The 19,918-nt window shown below is 39.3% G+C and overlaps 2 protein-coding genes across 3 annotated transcripts; one reads left to right on the top strand and one right to left on the bottom strand.

Moving 5' to 3' along the window:
* Positions 1–3,289: 3,289 nt before the first annotated feature.
* tbx6 (T-box transcription factor 6) lies at positions 3,290–8,120 on the top strand (the record flags this gene model as incomplete). The annotated part of the gene is made up of 8 exons (XM_079398493.1): positions 3,290–3,359; positions 4,287–4,443; positions 4,958–5,225; positions 5,622–5,765; positions 5,915–5,985; positions 6,109–6,170; positions 6,293–6,554; positions 6,635–8,120. The coding sequence occupies 8 exons, from the start codon at positions 3,290–3,292 to the stop codon at positions 8,118–8,120; spliced, it is 2,520 nt and encodes an 839-aa protein (XP_079254619.1).
* Positions 8,121–9,496: 1,376 nt separating this feature from the next.
* Positions 9,497–19,618, bottom strand: prodh2 (proline dehydrogenase 2). 2 transcript variants are annotated; one of them, XM_079397638.1, is made up of 12 exons: positions 19,353–19,618; positions 18,888–19,083; positions 18,246–18,754; positions 13,927–14,117; positions 12,758–12,884; positions 12,552–12,623; positions 12,384–12,464; positions 12,165–12,308; positions 11,847–12,013; positions 10,794–10,904; positions 10,625–10,713; positions 9,497–10,543 (listed from the first exon to the last, which is right to left on the bottom strand). In XM_079397638.1, exons 3-12 carry the CDS (start codon positions 18,486–18,488, stop codon positions 10,347–10,349), a joined length of 1,422 nt encoding a protein of 473 aa, XP_079253764.1. In that variant the 5' UTR covers positions 18,489–18,754; positions 18,888–19,083; positions 19,353–19,618; the 3' UTR covers positions 9,497–10,346. The 2 variants fall into 2 exon arrangements, 1 of the variants encoding a protein (XP_079253764.1); XR_013783124.1 differs by lacking the exons at positions 18,888–19,083; positions 19,353–19,618 and having other exon boundaries at positions 9,497–9,608; positions 10,293–10,543; positions 18,246–18,625.
* Positions 19,619–19,918: the final 300 nt, after the last annotated feature.

Here is a 19,918-nt window from a genome sequence, read left to right as displayed (position 1 = left end):
TGGCTTTATAGATGTGAGTTTGATCCTTTATCTGAACTGTTGTGGTCTGTGGTCACAGTTTCAGATGGTTTCACATGAATCAAAGCGTCTGACTTGACCGAAGCCACACTTCTGCTTACTGATGATGACCGGCTCTTTCTAAGAACTCCATCAAACCCTTGAGAAGAAGATCCTATTTCGTTCATGTCATGATGGCTGGAAAATTCCCCATGTTGTAATGATGTCATGTTAAATTATGACGTGGCTCCAAACTGAATTAATGGGAATTGCTTACATTTATTATCAGAAACCAGCCTTTGTGTGTCGTTTGAAAGGTGGAACTGGGTTAAAGATAAGTTTAAGACTAGACCTTTGCCAAATATTCAGCGCAACACATTCTGACCTGATTATGAACCCAGCATTTTTACTAACTTTTAGTCAGGTGATCTGTTGCATTTTGAGTCTTTTGGCAAAAACCAGTAAAACCTGTTATGAAAAGTCCAAGAAGTGTCATGTGCACAATCGATCATGATCAGAAGATGATTTAATCACACAACAACAGCACTGTCCTGAGAGAACGAGAGAACTCCATCTCTTCCTCATACTCCGTCAGGTCACATGAAATCAGGAGAGCTACAACATCTAGTTTAACCCTTCATGGTGTTAACAGTAAAGAAGTTACCGGGCCAGACTGTGTCTTAAGAACTAGTTCAACAAGAGGTGATCAGTCCTACTTTTCAGAGTTCATGCTACCGGCCCCAGGCCAAATTACTGCTAAATTTATGGTAAAAACTGAGCCTGATAAAAAAATAAAAACTATTTAAATAAACAGTAAATGAAATAAATGATGTGTCATGCTGGGACTTCTGTAAATGTGCTTTAACTGTGAGCATAAAGTGTACAGTAGTTCATACACTGAAAACATATATATATATTCTGAAGTTGTAAATGATTATTGGAGTACATTTTACAAGAAATACTATTTCAGTTTTTCAACTTCAAAATTTCACACTTAATTGTGTTACTTGCCTTTCTTTGTAAATATTTGTGAACTTTACTAGCAGTTTCAAAAAAAAATTCCATGCTATTTTTTTCAGTATAGTTTTTAAGACAAATCATACATCTTAGATTATTTTACAGTAAAATTACACATAATGTAGTGTTAAACAATTTACAGTTTTTCACCATAACCAATGAACAGGTTTTTACTGTAGCGTTTTTTTTAAATAGTTTTTATTTATTTTTTGTAAATATTCTAAATGTTAAACAGTGTATTTGTTTTTCAACACAAGTAACTGATTATAAATACAATCATAACATAGTTTGGTCATTGTACAGTCAAATAATCCAAAAATATACTGACCATAATCACACTTGATATCAGAGTAAATATCCTTTAATAACAATCAAAGACAAGAATGTGTATTTACATGATAATCATAGCTGTCTCACCCCTTTATATTTTTCAAAGTCGCAACATTTCAAACATTTCATAAACACTGTTTTAACAAATGAACACAATGAAAAGAGTTTGAGTGTGACGTGAGACTGAAGAGCGACCAATGTTTTCATATATTAATATTCACATCAATGACTGAACGTCACTTAAAGATAAACGTTTGTTATTGAAATCATCAAAATCATCAGCGTGATCCTATTTTAAGAGTACTTATGAACGGGCTCAAATGTAGAGGTGTGTGTCCGACTGAGCTGTGAGTTAAACTCCTGCAGGCTTTTAATAGCACAGTTCTCAGAGTTCCTGCAGTTCCTCATGCTCTGCTACTGTAGCTCAGAGACACACACCTGGGCTCTCATAAACACATTAACTCTTCACAGAGCAACGCTGTGGTCAGTAATGACCCAGACCCCCGTCTGAGACGACACCTCCATCACTTCCCCTCACAAACAACAACTACAACAACAAGCCAGCAGTCCTGAAGTCAGTTCTGCTGAAACGTCTGAAATAAGGTCAGTGCTGAACACAAATCAAGACATTATCATGCTTTATTCTACAACAGAAAGCTTTACTTGTCTAGAAAAAGGCAAAGATCAGCGTTCAGCTTTTTACTTTTAGGGTCTAACGTCGTGTTCATTTGTGAAGATCATGATGAACAAAACATGTAAGAATCATAAACTTCTGCTGGTCACACAGCTTATTTTCTGCAATAATCCAAAAGCCGATGGAAAATCCTATTGGGTTGAAGGAACGAGGTGATGAGAACTGACAGTTTGAGCTACAAAAACAGGCAGTGCTTTATAAAATGGTTTCTTTAAGCCCATCTGAAGCATATGTTAATCTGTCAGAAGACATCTGGATGGTGTCTGAAGCTGATGTTTACCTTACAGACCAAACTGTGTTAAACACCTCCACCCTCACCACCGGCTGAGCTCGGACACCTCACATCACTTCAGGATGACCTAACAATACATCTAGATCCAGACCGGACAGTGATGCAGACAGCCCCGTTACATCAGCTGACATTCATTCACAGCACAGTTTTCTCTTCCTCTTTGGTCTCGCTGCGGGAGGAACATCAGCTCAGTCAGCACTGCCATCCGTGAGAATCATGCATGCTCTCTCAAAACACAACCAACCAATAAAACCCCAGAAATGGGATATAATATAGACCCATTTGTTTTTCAAAATGCTTGTCATATGTAAGCTTATGGGGATGCTGTAATAATATAATATAATACAATATAATAATATATTTAAAGTATAGTTTCAACATATATATTTGAACATGTTTTAAAATTAGCACAAATCTACCTACCTACCCTATCTGTCTAATATCCTTAGGAACAATTGTTTGTGTTGTATAATTTTTCTTTCTGTGGGTAGAGTGTGATGTGGATCAATAAGATGTTGAGAGAATCACAGAGACCTGTCGACTCAGACACTAGCTAATACAACTCAGTCTAAAGACCAAAACTCATTTGAGCCGTTTGAAAGGAACGCAGTCAATGCCGAAGCAGACATGCACTGATGTTTTAGGTTTGATGTGCGAAGCAATGTGAAACAGTGTTTATTTAGCCAATGAGTGCTGGGCCCAAACCTGAAGAAACAGAAGACGTGTGAAGACCTCACCATTTGGTAAACGTGTGAAGGTGTGCTCACCTATATAATGCACAAGGAGACAAATGCAGAGACATTAGAAAGGAAGATACAGAAGGGAACAGTCATCAGAAGCAGGACAGAAGACAGCAGAGGACTTGAAACAGTATTTCTCCATTATGAAAGCTCAGTGAGCGAGGTGTTGAGTTAAAACTGATAAAGCCAAGCGAGGACAAAAGCACATCTACCAGAAACATGCTGGGTGTGGAAATGTACCCTAGTTTGGCCCTGGGCCCCCAGAGACGGAGCGACTGCTGCTACAGAGGTAAGAGACTTCAGATCTGTCACTGCAATCAGCCGAGAACCACAGAAGAGAGCAGAAACCTGCAGGAAGATCGCAGATATTTTACTCTTCAAAATAAAGGCTCCACAAAAAAAACATTGAGGGGGGAATATCCCCAAAGTGATATTATTTCAGTATATTTTAATGTTTTGAATGAGTTTTTATTTTTGCATTTTCTGTTTTCTTTTTTAAAATTGTAGTTTTCTTAATGTGTATATAGTTTTTCCTCATTTTTATTGCAGTTTTAGGTTTACTTATTTCAGTACATCAAGTTAAATTATATGAAAATGAGAAATGCTCAAGCAACTAGCTTAAAATAAAATATATTAATTAAATTTCAAATGTTTTTTTTTTTAAGGTTTTAGTTTAAAGAATGTTTCAGTGAACAGTTCTCAAAAGAACCTTTTATCTTATTGTGAAGAACACTTTATGGAACGGAAAGATTCCACGGATGTTAAACGGTCTTCATGGAACTAAAAATGCAAATAAAGAACAAATAAGTATAATAAGTGCGGAGAAGAACAACGTCTCCAATATCTGGTGTTGTATAGAGATGAACAGTGCATAAGAAGACTAGATAAAATGCTCATCAAACCATTGTTAAACGCTTCAGAAACTTCACAAAATGTGGCATCAAGCTCTTAAAAATAAAGCTTTCAAAAGTTTTTTGTTTTTTTAAGTGATGCAATAGAGGGGTCATTTTGGGTTCAACAACCTTTCAGAGAACAGTTCTTAAACGAACCGTTTTTCTTAATGCGAAGAACATTTTAATAATCTAAAGAACCACTATAAAGAACTGTAAAGACTCCATGGATGTTAAAGGTTCTCCATGGAAGCATCAATGCCAGTTACGAAGCTTTATTTCCAAGAGTGTAATGCTAACATGCAGATGTGGCCCATCTCTGGCAGATGAAGCTCCAGCACATGTTCTCGCTCCTCGACTGCCGCCCGCCGCAGAGACTGCTGGGACGCCTCAGAACCAGGTCAGAATGGAGCTGGAGAACGCGGCTCTGTGGAAACAGTTCAGCACGGTGGGCACTGAGATGATTGTCACTAAGAAGGGCAGGTGAGCACACGTCTGTATGCATCAGGACATGCCAGTTTGGAGACATTTGTCACCCTGCAGCACAAAAGCAGTCATCAGTAGCACAGATATATCTGTAGAAATAGCCAACAATACATTGTATGGATCAAAATTATACATTTCTCTTTTATGACAAAAATCATTAGGATATTAAGTAAAGATTATGTTCCGTGAAGATATTTAGTAAATTTCTACCGTAAATATATCAAAACTTCATTTTTGATTAGTAATATGCATTGCTAAGAACTTCATTTGAACAACTTTAAAGGAGATTTTCTCAATATTTAGATTTTTTTGCTCCCTCAGATTCCAGATTTTCTAATAGTTGTATCTCAGACAAATATTGTCCTATCCTAACAAACCATACATCAATGGAGAGCTCATTTATTCTGCTTTCTGATGATATATATATATATATATATATCTTATGACTGGGTTTGTGCTCCAGGGTCACATGTGACTGCTTTAACTTGTCTCTCTCTTCTCTGCTCCTCAGGAGAATGTTTCCTCAGCTGCGAGTCAAGCTGTCAGGGCTCAACCCGTCTCTGCGCTACATTATTCTCTTAGATATCATTCCTGTGGATTCCTCTCGCTATCGGTTTCAGGACAGCAGCTGGCAGGTGGTCGGCGGAGCGGAGGCTCGTCTGCCAGACCGTGTCTTCATCCACCCGGACTCGCCTGCCACCGGAGAACACTGGCAGAACCGCACCATATCCTTCCACCGCGCCAAACTCACCAACAACACTCTGGACGCACAAGGATATGTGAGTAAAAATGCCCCGTTGCTGTAAAAGTCTACTATGCTACTATTCACTAACACTGTTTAACAGTGTCAAATGTTAATAGTGTAAAGTATAATTACATTGAAGATACAATACTTTTATAATATATTTTCAAATAGTGCAAATATGTGTTATATTTTTCAATAGCAAAAAGTATTTAGACTCTTGAATGGAGGGCATTGCATTTATAATAAAGTATAAAAACAAACCAAGTTCAGAAGTGCAAACCAATAATAACTTTAGTGTCCAGATAATGTATGTTCACATTTGAGCTGTTAAGCACTGTAAAATGCTTATGGCATAATGACTGTAACTGAGGTTTGTAAGACGATTGCTCAAGAACTCTAAGGGTGATTTGCATCTCTCTTTCTCCTGAAGATCATTCTCCACTCTCTGCATCGATACCAGCCGCGGGTTCATGTGATCGAGGCCCGAGATGTGCTGATGTGGGGCAGAGCCCAGCACTCTTTCAGCTTCCCTGAAACACAGTTTATTACCGTCACTGCCTACCAGAACAGCAAGGTCAAATTAATAAATGAAGAATTTATACATAACAGTGAAAAAAGCTAAATATTTTTCTTCATTAGTACAAATAATAAAGTAATTACATTCCTGAAAAATGTTGCTTAGTGTTTGTTTATTTATTATTTATTATTATTGTTTTATCCTAGATCACCGAACTGAAGATAAACTCAAATCCTTTTGCAAAAGGCTTTCGAGAGAATGGCATGAACTGCAAGAAGTAAGTTAAACACCAGTATTACCTATTAATTAAGTAATAGCAGACTAATAGTATCTCATTTAAACAGAAAATGTTTTAGACACTTGGACTGAGAGCACAATAAAATGTTTCTGTTTTCCTCAGACAAAGAGAAGCAAGACTAAAGAGGAAAATTACATCCGGTCAAGAGGAATCTTTGGATATTGGTGAGGATATTTACTACCTTAACACTGATACTCTTCACAAAAGAATGCTTTAGTAAAAACATGCATGGTTTCCAAAATATTGCTCTTCTGCTTATAAAACGTTCTTCGTACCCCTCTTTCAGAGTCATGTGACCCATGTGATTCCACGGAGCTCCTCCCACAGTCGGTGGAAATCCCAAGCTCCGCCCTCTCCATGATAAACACCGCCCTCCCAATGACAGACTCAGGTTTCCACACAGAAGTAGCATCGCTCCGAGATCAGACCGTCTCGGACCAACCCCTCGCGCTTGGACAGGCGTTCTTGAGCTCTGAGATTCCCTCCTCAATGGAGAGTCAACAGCAGACAGCCTCTGAAAACAATGTAAACGACACAATGATGGATGGGTAAGTGCTATAACCTCACAGCTACACTAACAGCGGTTAATGGGCGTGTTTATTAAAGATAGCCTTATGTTTTGTTACAGGTCTGGACAAATGATGGGCCTCTCTGGATACTCCTCAGGTTTCCCCACTCCTCAGCTCAGCTCCACTTTGCCTCAGTCGTCTTCCATCTATTCCGTGGTTTCCTCCACACAGAGCTCTGACCTGGAGCTCCCGCCGTCCTCAACCACATACTCCTCTATGCCTCCATCGGACTATCCTGGTCTGAATACCTCCACGAATATGCCCTCCTCTACAACCTCTCCTCTAGGCTCTTCATACCCTCCCATCTCATCCTACCACGCTCTTCTTCCGACAGACCAATCCCAGGACACCCTAAGCCCTCATACGCCCACAAATCCATCTTTCCAATCCATCCCCCCCTCTTCTTGTCAAGGTTCTGGGTTAACGATTGACCCTGACCCAAATCAAGTGGATGATGGAGGATTAGGCTCATCCAATGCAACGACTCCTGCAGTCCAAAACCCAACCCAAACCGCCTTTCCCTTTCCTCCGGTGCAGTCCTCAAATGAGCCCGATCCATCATCCCCTCCGTGTCAGAGTCTATCCTTCCCCCCAGTGCCGCATTGCAACCCAATTCCCACTCCTTCCGACCCAAACACGACTCCAACTGCATTCCCCTTCCCTCCGGCAGCACAGTCCACTTCTAACTCTATAATGACAGCTTTGAACCCGAACCCGAACCTCTTCTTCCCCCATGTTCAGCAGAACCCTAGCCTCAGCTCACACACTCCAGCGACTGGTTCTTTTCTAGTTTCCCAATCCTCATCCATCCCAACAATTCCAAACCCAGTTTATCCAACAACTGGACCTTTTTTCTTCCCTTCCACCAATGTTAGCTATCAAGTCCCCATACAATCAGTTTCCAACGCCCTGCACGCTACCGCAGCATACGCCGTCCCTTCATTCCCTGCACCCAAACACAGCGCTCCTGCTCCTTTCCCAAACCCTGCTCACTCTTCTTACCCACATCCGCTCCAGAGCCTGACTCTGCCTTCATCTAGCTCCATCCACAGTGTCCCTGCCATCCCAAACACAACCCAACTTCAGTCTACCTTTCCCCAGTCATTCCCTAATCCCTCCTTCCCTCACATCCCAGCCCAGATGGCAAACCCCACTCAAATTCCCTCACAGTCCTTTCCCCCAATCCAAAGCTCTCAGTTACAGTCTCAGTTTAATCCAGCCTCAACCCATCCACAGTGCCCTTCGTCTTCAAATGCTTACCCCGCTGTAGCTCCCTCTGAGATAGGCAGCTTCTCGCAGGTCAATTCTGCTGCCCCCTATCTGCCAGATGTGGTACTGCACCCTTCTTTGCTCCCTTCCCTTGACTCCTCGCTCTCTTCCTCTGCTCCCCCGTCCCTTTATAACCCTTTTCCTTCCTATTCACTCCATCTTTGCCAGGATCCTCGGTCCTCCCTGCATTTACCACTAAGGCATATTTACAGACAGCCACAGCACGCTCATGCTCAGGGGTCTTACTTTGACCTTGGCTCAAGAGCAGTATTCTGAGAATAAACAGAAAAACAACACGTAAGACAAAGTTTGCGAGGAGACGACGATCAATCAACGACTTTGTTCTGAAGATCATGGAAGCACTGCGCATTTTATGACTGCATTGGAGAGACAAACCAAAACACTGTAGTTTAAAATGTAATACTTTTTAGTGTTTATGGCAGAAAAAGAAAATCTCTGCTGTTCATGCGATGGTTTGCAGTTATGTTTTTTCCTGATTAATGCTTGATGTAATAGCTGAATACTGATGTAAATTTTACTTATTTCTATTTGTGTGCATAAATGACTAAATAAAGTTTGAATGAGTTTAATTGTACTATTATTATTATTATTTTTATTCATGTGTGTGTGTGTGTGTGTGTGTGTATACATAATAAATCTACATTGTATTTTGGACCCAAAAAGTATCTGGACACTTCGCCATACTTTGAACGTCATTGCATTAGAAACCTAGTGGCATGTGCAAAATAAAGTTGCTAGACCTTTTCTCTACGTCTGTTCTGTAAGCCTCACTATAAAGATTTTCCATATTCTTTAACATTAACACATTAGTGCTAATTATTCCTGACATGAAATGCCATACATTGGTGAATCTAATTTAGTTGGTCAATTAATTAATGAGAAACAGTTAACAGTTTAGTTTGCTTTTCTCTATGCTCTATTCTTTAAACTGTGAGGAACTCACTAAAACTTCAAGTCATTACAGAAAATTACAATATGGCTGATGCACACTAACAGTTATGATAACAAATGAGTGACTTGATAGGTTAAAAAGATTAAGAAATTAAAGAAATGTTGGATGCTGCACAGGTGGTGGACGAGGAGATACCCCTCACAATGTAGAGCGCTTTGAGTGCTTAGAAAAAGCAGAAAAGCACTATATAAATGTAATGAATTATTATTATTATAAGGCTAAGTATAACTGGGCCACTTTTACCAGTCATCTCAATGACAAAATGTGCCAATGTTTAACTGAATTCACTCCTTATAGAAAGTATTACACATGCATATTATGACAGAATATTGAAGTGAGAATTTAAAACAAAAAATGAAAACAAATAAAACTGACATCTGCTTCTCTCATACAGTGTTTTCACCATCATCACTGTCACTATAATCATGGCATTTGCTCAGGTGTTGAGTGTGTGTGTGTGTGTTAGAAACTGAGGAAAGGCCATTAAAGTCCAGGTGATAATTACCTTAAAGCCCTCCTTCATTTTCCCACCTCCACTCATTTCTCTTTCCTCCTTTTCCATTTGGTGTTGGACAGAGAGAGGGTTTAAAGTAAGGTTAGGTAAACAGTGCTACACTCAGACACAGGTGCTGAGAGACAAACCATGTAGAAGCACAACATGTTAGAGACGTTGTTTGGAATATTTTATTATATTTTATTTGATTGACAACTGAGGCGATGTCCAGTGCTCAATAATGATTTCTGAAGATCATGTGACTCTGAAGACTGGAGTAATGATGCTGAAAATACAGCTGCAGATCACAGAAATAAATTACACTTTAACACATATTCACATAGAAAACAGCAGTTTTAAACTGTAATAATATTCCACAATATACTGTTTTACTGCGCTTTTGATCTAATAAATGCAGTCTTGGTGAGCAGAAGATACTCCATACATTTAAAAACGTAATTATTCCGGTCCCACTTTATATGAGGTGGCCTTAACTACTGTGTACTTACATTTAAATTAATCATTTGATACAATGCACTTATTGTGTACATACATGTTTTTACATTGTACTTATATTTTTAAAAATACCTATATGTAGTTACATCTGTAATTAATTTCTGTAATTACATTTATAATGACACTGACCTATCCCTTACACCTTAACCCACCCTTAAATCTACCCATACCACCAAACCTGTCCCTAACCTTACCTGTATCCCACCTCAATAGCAGCAAAAGTGTTGTACAATACAATATGACCACAATAACTACATTGTACTTATTTTTTGATGTAAGTACATAGTAGTTAAGGCCACCTAATATAAAGTGTGACCATTATTCCAAATAATGTGTTACAAAGGCAGACTTTTTTTCTTTGGAATAATTTGCACAGTAACATGCATTAAAAAGGGCCAATTTTGAATTCATGTTCATTTTAATCCTAAATCATCATCAACATCCACTAGAAGGCACTATTGTTCACCTCTTTCAAAGGCTAATGCCTCAAATGCAAGGCCATCATCGAAGTTGTGATGTATTAGAGTCTTTCTCTCCATCTGGCGCCTGTGATCTTCTCTCTGAGTCTGCGGCGCAGCTCCAGTCGGAGCAGATCTCGTTCCTTGCGGATTCCCTGGAGCACGGTGCGGTTCTCCTGAGCGCGGCGCACCAGATACGGCAGCGTGTCCTCCACCGAGCCGTACGGCACAGACTTATACACCGAGAAACCGTGCTGCGCTGAGAGGAGAAGAGGACCTGAGGGTGACGGCTGCTCCAGAGAGCCAAGAACATCAACACATTCACAATCGAGCTTCTTACCGAGAGTGAGAGACACGTGGTCACACATGCCCAGCAGCTGACCGAAACACACAGCACCCGCGTCTCTGAGAAGCCCCAGCTCCAGCATGCTGAAACACAGACACAGCACACCATCAACATCACCGAGCTCCACACTGACAGCAGGTGTTAGTCAGTAACGCAGGTGTACCGTGTCGCGGCCCGTCGGACCGATTCTTCATTGTGAGTGGCAACTATTATCATGTAGCGGTCAGGTTTCTCTGAAATGAGCCTCAGCATGAGCTCTAGACATCCGTTATAACTGCAAATAAGAGAAGGCATGTAAAAACAGCACTTAAAACACTCAAATGCAAGGAAACAAAATAGATTAGCATTAGACTTTAATAAATACATAAACCAAGCAGCAGTTATACACATTTTAATAGATGTTGCAAACAAAAGAGTAGTGTATATCCAATTAAATATTTTAGAGCTGAAAAAAAAAACACAAATAAGTTAATAAAATAACTAAATAAATAACTACATTTCTTAAATATAGAAGTTTATAAATATAGAAATATCCAGGTATTTTATTTCCATGGGAATCCTATAATTAACCACTTACTATACTACACAACTACTTTTTTTATTTTGTTTTACATATATTTAACATATTGAACCCTATAAACTCATATGAAAATGATTTTTGACAGGAAATGTAAAATAAATCTGTTTGGAAATCTTATTTGTTTAAATGGAGCAATTTAAAGTCCTTCACACAAAATCTAAAAAAATACTTTATTTTGTTGAGTATCATATTTGATATATCAGGCTTTTATGGCCCATATTGTATTATATAATGAGAATGCGGAGAGCTCATACTCATACACACCTTAATTTTATTCAATTTAAAATATGCAATTAAAATATGCAATTAAAATATGCAATTTGGTGCAGATTTTATTTATATGGGCAAAAAATAAGATTAAATTCATTGAGATTTTTATAACAGCAAAACATACTTGCATAACATCTCAAAAATACTCATATTTAACATGATTTAAAAAAAACAAAAAAAACAATTATGGATAAAGCAAGCAAAGGTTTCAGAGCAAAAAGTAACATGGACCACAAGCTGAAGGTGAATGTTTGTACAATTATACTAAAAGGCCTTTTACTTCATAAAGAAGTATAAACTAATTTAGATTCCATAGAAGTTTGTGCCTCAAATAAGATACAGCAGGCTTAGGAGTCAAAGCATCACCTGTTATTAGTTTGCTCCCAAGACTCGTGGACTGGATCTGTTCGCCCTTCTTTCTGGGCTAGTTTTCTCTCTTTGTCCATGTAAGCGCCTCTGACGAGTTTAACGCCGAGACAGAAACCCTGATCGATGGACGCCTGAATGGCATCAAGCAGTAGATTCCTTGATTCCTGGTGAAGAAACACACGAAGTATATCTATAACGCCATTAGGGATATACAATGTGCTTTTTATACAGCAGAGGGGTTTTATTTTTAAATACTACTATTTAAATGTTTTGTTTGTCAGGATGTTGTAATGTCAGTGAAAGCCTGGCGGTGACCTTCAGGTAGCACTGATACGTGTTCCAGATCCAGGCGTTCTGTTGGTTGAATTTCTTCATCAAGGCCGTGGTGATGAGAGACAGGGCAGGATTCATGTACGTGTACTCCGCATCCACCAGAACTCGTACTTTATTAACACTCGCCTGTGAACACACAGCGTTTCCACTCAGTCCCAGCGCTAAAGGTCTTTCTGTTCACTTGGGTTTAAGGTTTAGTACCTCTCCTATTCTGTCGAGTCTCCGGAGACCCAGCAGTAAGTGTGTGTTCTCACTCTCGGTCAGACCAGGAAACATCACCTCCTACCGGATAAAGAAACACATACTAAATAACAGCTGATTACAGTAAGCTTGTGACGTTCTACAGAGAAGAAAGGATAATATCGGTACCTCTCCCTCCATGGCTCTCACAAGCACGCTCAGATCATACGGCTCTGTCTTTAGAAGAGAAGTCAGCTTCGCCTGAACAGGAATTCATATAATTACTAATACTGCTAGCAACATCTGTACTTTAAATAGAGAAAAGGACAGAATCATTCTGTCAGTACATAACAAACAAAGAAGCTGAATCTCGTATGAAGTGATGAAACACTCACACACAGCTCAGGGCTGACGAGAGCGGTGATCTTCAGCTGCATCATGGGATTTTTACTCCAGCCTTTGCTGTGAGACATGTGCACACACTCCAGCATGGACACCAGGTTGTCTTCATATTGACGTTCCCTGCGGATATAAAGTGTGCCATGATCAAAGTCACAGTTAGTCTGACAATGAAATACATTGTTCTTCAACCTATAGATGCAAAAAGATCAAAAGGTAACCAAATTCTATATTATAATGCAACATCAAGTTTCATGCAGGTTTTAGAAAAAGAAAGAAACAGCATTGCTACAAATTCAGCATTTAAAAAAATCCTGAGAAATTGATAATGTGGAGCTACATGTCCAGGCTCACTGGGTCCCACGGTGCAGCTCAGCCCCTGGGCTTAGAGTGTCTGATGGTGCAGCTGCATATCTGGGCTCAGTGGGCCTTGTGGTGCAGCTCAGTTTCTGAGCTCAATAAAGCCTTAAGTATGCTTCAGTTTTGACATGAATGCTTAGTGTATGCGTACTCCTGGTACTCCTGGCAATTGCCAAACAGAATAGAAATAGAACAAAATTGTTTTTCTTATTCAAAAAGCCATTTTACTCGGATGTCGTAAAAAGGTCAGGATGAGTGATGTCGTAAAGATGGTCGTAAACCACTAGGGGAAGTCGTGGCCTAATGGTTTGAGAGTCGGACTCGTAATCCAAAGGTTGTGGGTTCGAGTCTCGGGCCGGCAGGGATTGTAGGTGGGGGGAGGGAATGTCCAGCGCTCTCTCCACCCTCAATACCACGACTGAGGTGCCCTTGAGCAAGGCACCGAACCCCCACATGGCTGCCCACTGCTCCGCGTGTGTGTGTGTGTGTGTGTATGCGTGCGTGTGTGTGTGTGTGTGTGTGTGTGTGTGTGTGTGCGCACGTACATTGGATGGGTTAAATGCAGAGCACGAATTCCGAGTATTGGTCACTTGGCAGTAAGTCACTTCACATGTGTCAAAAATAAAGAAAAAGAATTGCAATTTAATCCTGTGGTGCTGCTCTACTGTACCTCCACGCAGGATTATGGCCAGAGTTTTTTATATTTCCATGACTTTATTGGATTGAAGTGTTTGTCATAAATCAATGATAGTATGTTTTACATGTTTACAAAATAAGCCCTCAAAAGACAAAAATGGGGTCTTACCCGGTGCTCTCTCCCAGGTCCTCTTCAATGGGGACGGCTAGCATGGGGTGGAGCCCCAGAGAGCTCATCTTCTGCATGGAGTCTGCGATCTCATCTTCTGTTTCGCCGGCCACAAACTGAGCGTACACAGACGGACGCACGACCATGCAGAAGCATCGCTGGCCCAAAACCTTCCTTGTAATGGTCATCAGCTTCGTTAGACATGAGATAATCAGACACATGAGTGTAATTAAATATTGTCAAGGGAGCTCCTGTCAGATATCATATAGGACGCTACACACCATGTGACTGTAGAATGTAACATTTCAAACAAATTATAGTAATGATAGCCTATGTTCTAACCACTTAAACACACTAGGGGATATGTAGTCCCCGGGGCCACTGCTGGTCAGATGGGGGCCCTAAGCAGGATTGTATTGTTGTGCCCCTTCTGTCAATTATTATGGAAGTAAAAAACAAAAAACACCTACTATTGTAATGGGTCTGGTGTGTATAAAACAAATCGCATGATGAAGGAGTAGAAATCAAAGAGTTCTTTTAATAATTCACTAACTGAGAAGGGCACAATCAAACATAAATCCAAAATAATACATAAAGGAACATAAGAGAACACAGGCTTAAACTACCAAACATAATCAGGGAGAAACAGAAAACAGGTGTGTAACTAATTAATCAAAAACCATGGAAACAAACCAGACATACAAACTGAACTAAAACAGATCATACATGTAACAACTATAGAGGTCGAAATAGAACTTTAATAAAATATAAAAGTAGACTAATTAAATTATATTATATATTATATTCTTTACGCACCCTCCCCCCCCGGTACACTAGAGGTAGTGCTTTCACTGGATGCTGGAAAGGCGTTTGACCGGGTGGAGTGGGGCTATCTTTTCAACACACTACAGAGGTTTGGATTTGGCCACAAGTTTATATCTTGGATCAAACTTTTATATACATCTCCATTGGCTGCTGTACGCACTAACAATAATATATCCGCTTACGCTGAGCTTCAACGCGGCACGAGACAGGGTTGTCCTTTGTCCCCACTTTTATTTGCAGTTGCAATGGAACCACTTGCTCTAGCTTTGAGACAAAGAGCTGACATTAAGGGTATTCAGCGGGATTGGAACATAAGGTCTCGCTGTATGCGGATGATATGTTATTATACTTGTCTCATCCCCTCTCAAGTCTCCCCAAACTGTGGAATCTACTTACAGAATTTGGCAAAATATCTGGCTACAAAGTCAATATTCAGAAGAGTGAATGAATGCCTGTTGGTGACGGGGTCAGGCTATCATCTTTAGGTTCAGTTCCCTTTCAAATTAGCCCTAAGAAATTCAAGTACCTTGGAGTTTGGGTTACACATAACTATAAAGATTTATATGTGGCAATTATCAGCCTCTCTTATCCAGTTTGAAGCAAGAGCTTGAACGCTGGGACCACCTGCCTCTGTCATTGGGTGGAACAATTAATACGGTAAAGATGAATGTTCTGCACAAGTTTTTGTATATTTTTCAGTATCTTCCGTTTTTTTTTAACAAAATCTTTCTTCTTCAAACTAAGATATCAGATATCGGCCTTTATTTGAAACAAAAAACAGCAAGGAATGGATAAAAAGAAGTATACTGCAGAGGCCTCGTGCAAAGGGAGGGATGGCACTCCCAAACTTCATGTATTAATATTGGGCAGCCAACATAAGAGCATTGTTATACTGGATAAATAATGACACCTCTGCCCCTGTATGGTTCATTCTGGAGGGGGCTTCAGTTGGGCCCACCTCACTGACAGCCTTATTGTGTTCTAGACTACCATTTGCACAGCCCATCTCTAGCTTGACTTCTAATCCGGTTGTTATACATTCAATTAAAATATGGAATCAGATTAGACGGTCCTTTTCCCTTAAAGATCTATTGCAAGCGGCACCAATCATAAAAAAATGACATGTTTGCCCCATCAATGATGGACCAAGCTTTTGATGCCTGGGCTAGTAAAGGTGTGATCTCACTGTCTGATCTTTATATGGATGGAAAGTTCGCCTCCTTTGAACAGCTGGTACAGATATATGACATACCCAAAGCACAGTTCTATAGGTACTTGCAGCTCCGGAATTTTGTAGCATTGAATTCGACCGATTTTCCATCGTTCCCTCCCATTTCATTAATAGACTCAATCTTTGAATGTAAATCAGTCAAAAAACAGACTATAAGTAAGATTTACGAACTACTCAACATGTATGATTCAACACCCTTAGACCTACTTAAAAATAAATGGGAGACAGATTTAAACGAACCAATCTCAGAGGAAATTTGGCACAAAATAATACAAGGAATTTTTTCGTCATCTATATGCCTTAGACATGCTGTAATACAATTCAAAGTTGTTCATCGTCTGCACTGGTCTAAGGTCAGACTTTCTAAGATTAGGGCTGACATATATCCCATATGCGATCGATGTAGGCAGGCTCCCGCCACTTTGCTGCACATGTTCTGGACATGTCCAAGGCTTTACATGTTCTAGATTCATTTTTTTGAGACCTTTTCTGGGATATTTGGAGAGGTAGTAGAACCATCCCCATTTCTTGCATTGTTTGGTGTGGCCCCTGAAAACACTCTTCTCAACACAAGAGAAATCAACATGTTGGCCTTTGGCTCTCTTTTGGCTAGGAGACTGATATTGTTTAAATGGAAGGACCCTATTCCACCGACACATAACCACTGGATAAGAGAAGTCATGGGTCATCTTAAATAGATTATGATCCACAAATACATATAAAGAGATTAACAAAAATGAAACATATTGACAAATAAAAAGAATGAGATCCACAAATAAATCTTAAAGTTTCAGAAACATCAATTAAAATCACAAAATGAGATTTGCAAATAAAAATCATATTCACAAATATATTTGTCTCACAACCACAACTTTGCCTGGTATTTATTTGTGAATCGCGTCCTGTGTATTTGCGAATTGTGAAACATTTCTTGCATCAAGACGATTTCAAAAAGCACGTAAAATATAATACTGTGGCTCTGCGTGATACACAGTCTAATGGACTAACGAAATCCAATTTTAAACATCTTTTACTGAACACATTTTTATGGTCCTCATCCATTTGAGCCAATGAAGCTGAATGAAGCTGATTATAAAGCAAAAACGTGATTGGCTATAGAGAGAGCGTGCTACGATTGGCCAGCGAAATGTTTCTGTTCTCTGATTGGCCCGAGTAGACGGTGGGTGGAGTCCACGTATTTGTGGATTATCAGCACGTCTTGATGCAAGAAATGTTTCACTAATTACTAAATGCACAGAAGGCGATTCACAAATAAATACCAGGCAAAGTTATTTATTTGTGATTTTAATTGATGTTTGTGAAACTTTAAGATTTATTTGTGGATCTCATTCTATTTATTTGTCAATATGTTTAATTTTTGCTAATCTCTTCATATTTATTTGTGGATCATAATCTATTTATTTGGAATCAAGCAACAATTCTATCTCCGTAGAACAAATACGTTAACAACAGGACCAAGAAAAAAATCTGATTGTGATTAAACCAGATAATTGTAAATTAGCAAACAAAAATCCTTTTCAAACATCAGATCTCTTGCACCTAATTTACTGTAAATGAAATGTTTCCATGCACTCAGCTACTAAAGTCTAGCCAAAACAAAAGCATTACTTTGGTCTGAATGAGTCTACTCCATCAGGATACTGTTATAAGCATGAGTGTTACAACCATCTACAGCAATATTCTTAAAGTTACATAGAGAACGTAGGCTACGGTTATAGATATTATGTGCTCACTTCAGATAAGATTAGCCATATCACACGTGTAATAGATCCCATACCCACTGATCTATTCAGAGAACTGCTCTCTATAGCCTATTCTCAATGTTATACATGCCTCCTCATCTCTAGGTCATGTCTTGAGAACCGTCAGTCTGGCGGATATTAAGCCTCTCATTAAGAATCCACAACTAGTAAATTAGCAAACTACACTGACATTGATATTAAAATGGTTTAGATCCTGTCTGTTTATTACCATTTTGTCTCTGTAAATGAGGAAACATCTAATCTTACAGTGGTGAAGTATGGAGTGCTGCAAGGATCTGTATTAGGACCTCTCCTGTTTTTGTTTTATATACTGCCTCTTGGAAATATAATTAGAAAACAAGGAATTAGTTTCCACTGTTACAGAGATGATACTCAACTATATATTTCTTCTAAACCAGATGAAATTTCTACATTTACCAAGCCAACTGTGGTCATTAAGTGTGCTTCATTCACACACAAAAATCTAGCCGTTGCCTCACCTTACCACAGTTGTTAACCAGCGCAGGGAACGAGCAAAGCCTGAAGACTCCGAGAGCTCGGATCAGCTCCCAGAAACTCTTCACCTTGAATGCTTGAGGATCCTCAAAGGTCAGAAAGTCAGGTGACGAGGGGTCACAGAGGTCTCGGTCAGGTTTGGCCGGCAGGGACTGAGAGGCAGCCAGGCTCTTGAGCCGCACAGATATAAAGCGACTGAACACCGGCGGCCGCAGGAGAGAACACATCTCCACTGCTCTGACACTTGATGAAGATGCTAAGAAAGGTTGTTTTGTTAAAACCTAAAGTGGTGAACTATTGATCCCTGCACAAAGCTAATCTTAAGAGCTGCAGAAGTGAGCCACTGCAGTAGTATGCTTCAATATTGTGCAATTTCAATTCTCCTTCAACACCACAGCTCATGTGTTGGATATTCATTCATCCACATCAACATATATGGACCGACACGTTTAGGTTTCGAGACAGATCTCTACAGATCAGACATCAGTGACACCTGTAAGCAAATAAACATGGAAAAGAAACAAGATTTTTACTTTAGTGTCCAAATCCATAAATATACCACTGCCAAAAAATTGGGGAGAAAAAAATCTCTGAAGTTGTTAGGAAATTAAAAAAAATTCTCTCACCTGTAATTATGGATGACAAGACTGACAAACACTGGTTCTGTGCAATGTTTCCAGTGCAAATAAACAGAGGATGAGAGCAAATGAACAGGACAGAGAGAGGGGAGGTTCGTTTTTAGGCCTGTTGGTTAATGACTGACTGCTGTTTGAACTTTGGGACACTCAGGGTGAGGGGCAGACACTTTGTGCCCCCACTTCTCTGAAATATGACAGAGCATAAGTGTTCACTTTTTAAATGCATGACAAGTTTAAGATGAATTAAACCAAATTTGGAATACTTTTGATTTGGAAATACACTATATACTTAAAAACCACTTTAAAGTCACAGCATGGCTAATTCATAAAGTGAAAATATTACAATTTCATGAACTGCATTTTTTTTTGGTTTTTGGATACATAAAAAAAAAAGAAATGCCAAAACTGCAGCAGAAATGATAAGCAAGGGAACAGAGCAGATGTCAGGCTGACCTTGGATCTTGGGAAGAAGACAGATCCTGGTGTTCAGCAGTGATGTGTTGGATAAAAGACTGCGCTAGACTTTGTCCTGAATAACCTATACTAACAAACAAGAGCCAAAGATTAACTCCAAACCCCCTTCGACTTCTTAGTTTCCACCAGAATAAAGTCATTGAGTCTCATCGTGCAATCTGACTTTATGATTCTTTCACTTTGGTAAGACTACCACTATATTAATATGATTTTGATACGGTTCCCTTAAAGTACTGTCTGTGAATAATGTTGTACATACATTTATTTCCTTGTTCCATTACTTATTTTGGTTAATGGTCACTATATGTTTAGTCTTCACTGGCTTAAAATGGGTCATCATATGGCTTTACAGCATTAAATGTTTATATAGGTCAAGCACTTGCAGATCAGTGAAGGTCTGTGGGTTTTGTGGGATAGTGTTATACACAGAAAACATGTTTAGTTTGAACACCTGCTTTCAAAAAACTGATTTCTAACTTAAAATAATTTAAAGCCTTTTAGCATGAAGCTGCTCAAAGATAAAATGAACAGACCACGATTACCCT

This window comes from Barbus barbus (genome assembly GCF_936440315.1).
Source record: "Barbus barbus genome assembly, chromosome: 38".
NCBI classification, from domain to species: domain Eukaryota; kingdom Metazoa; phylum Chordata; class Actinopteri; order Cypriniformes; family Cyprinidae; genus Barbus; species Barbus barbus.
Note: the sequence above shows the minus strand (reverse complement) of the source record. Positions and strands in the feature narration are given on the sequence as shown.

Coding starts and splice junctions, on each gene's coding strand:
- prodh2 (XM_079397638.1), bottom strand. CDS start 18,488: ATGTGTTCTCTCCTGCGGCCGCCGGTGTTCAGTCGCTTTATATCTGTG. Junction 14,118..18,245: donor TGGTTAACAACTGTGGTAAG/GTGAGGCAACGG, acceptor TGTCTAACGAAG/CTGATGACCATTACAAGGAA. Junction 12,309..12,383: donor GACTCGACAGAATAGGAGAG/GTACTAAACCTT, acceptor GTGTGTTCACAG/GCGAGTGTTAATAAAGTACG.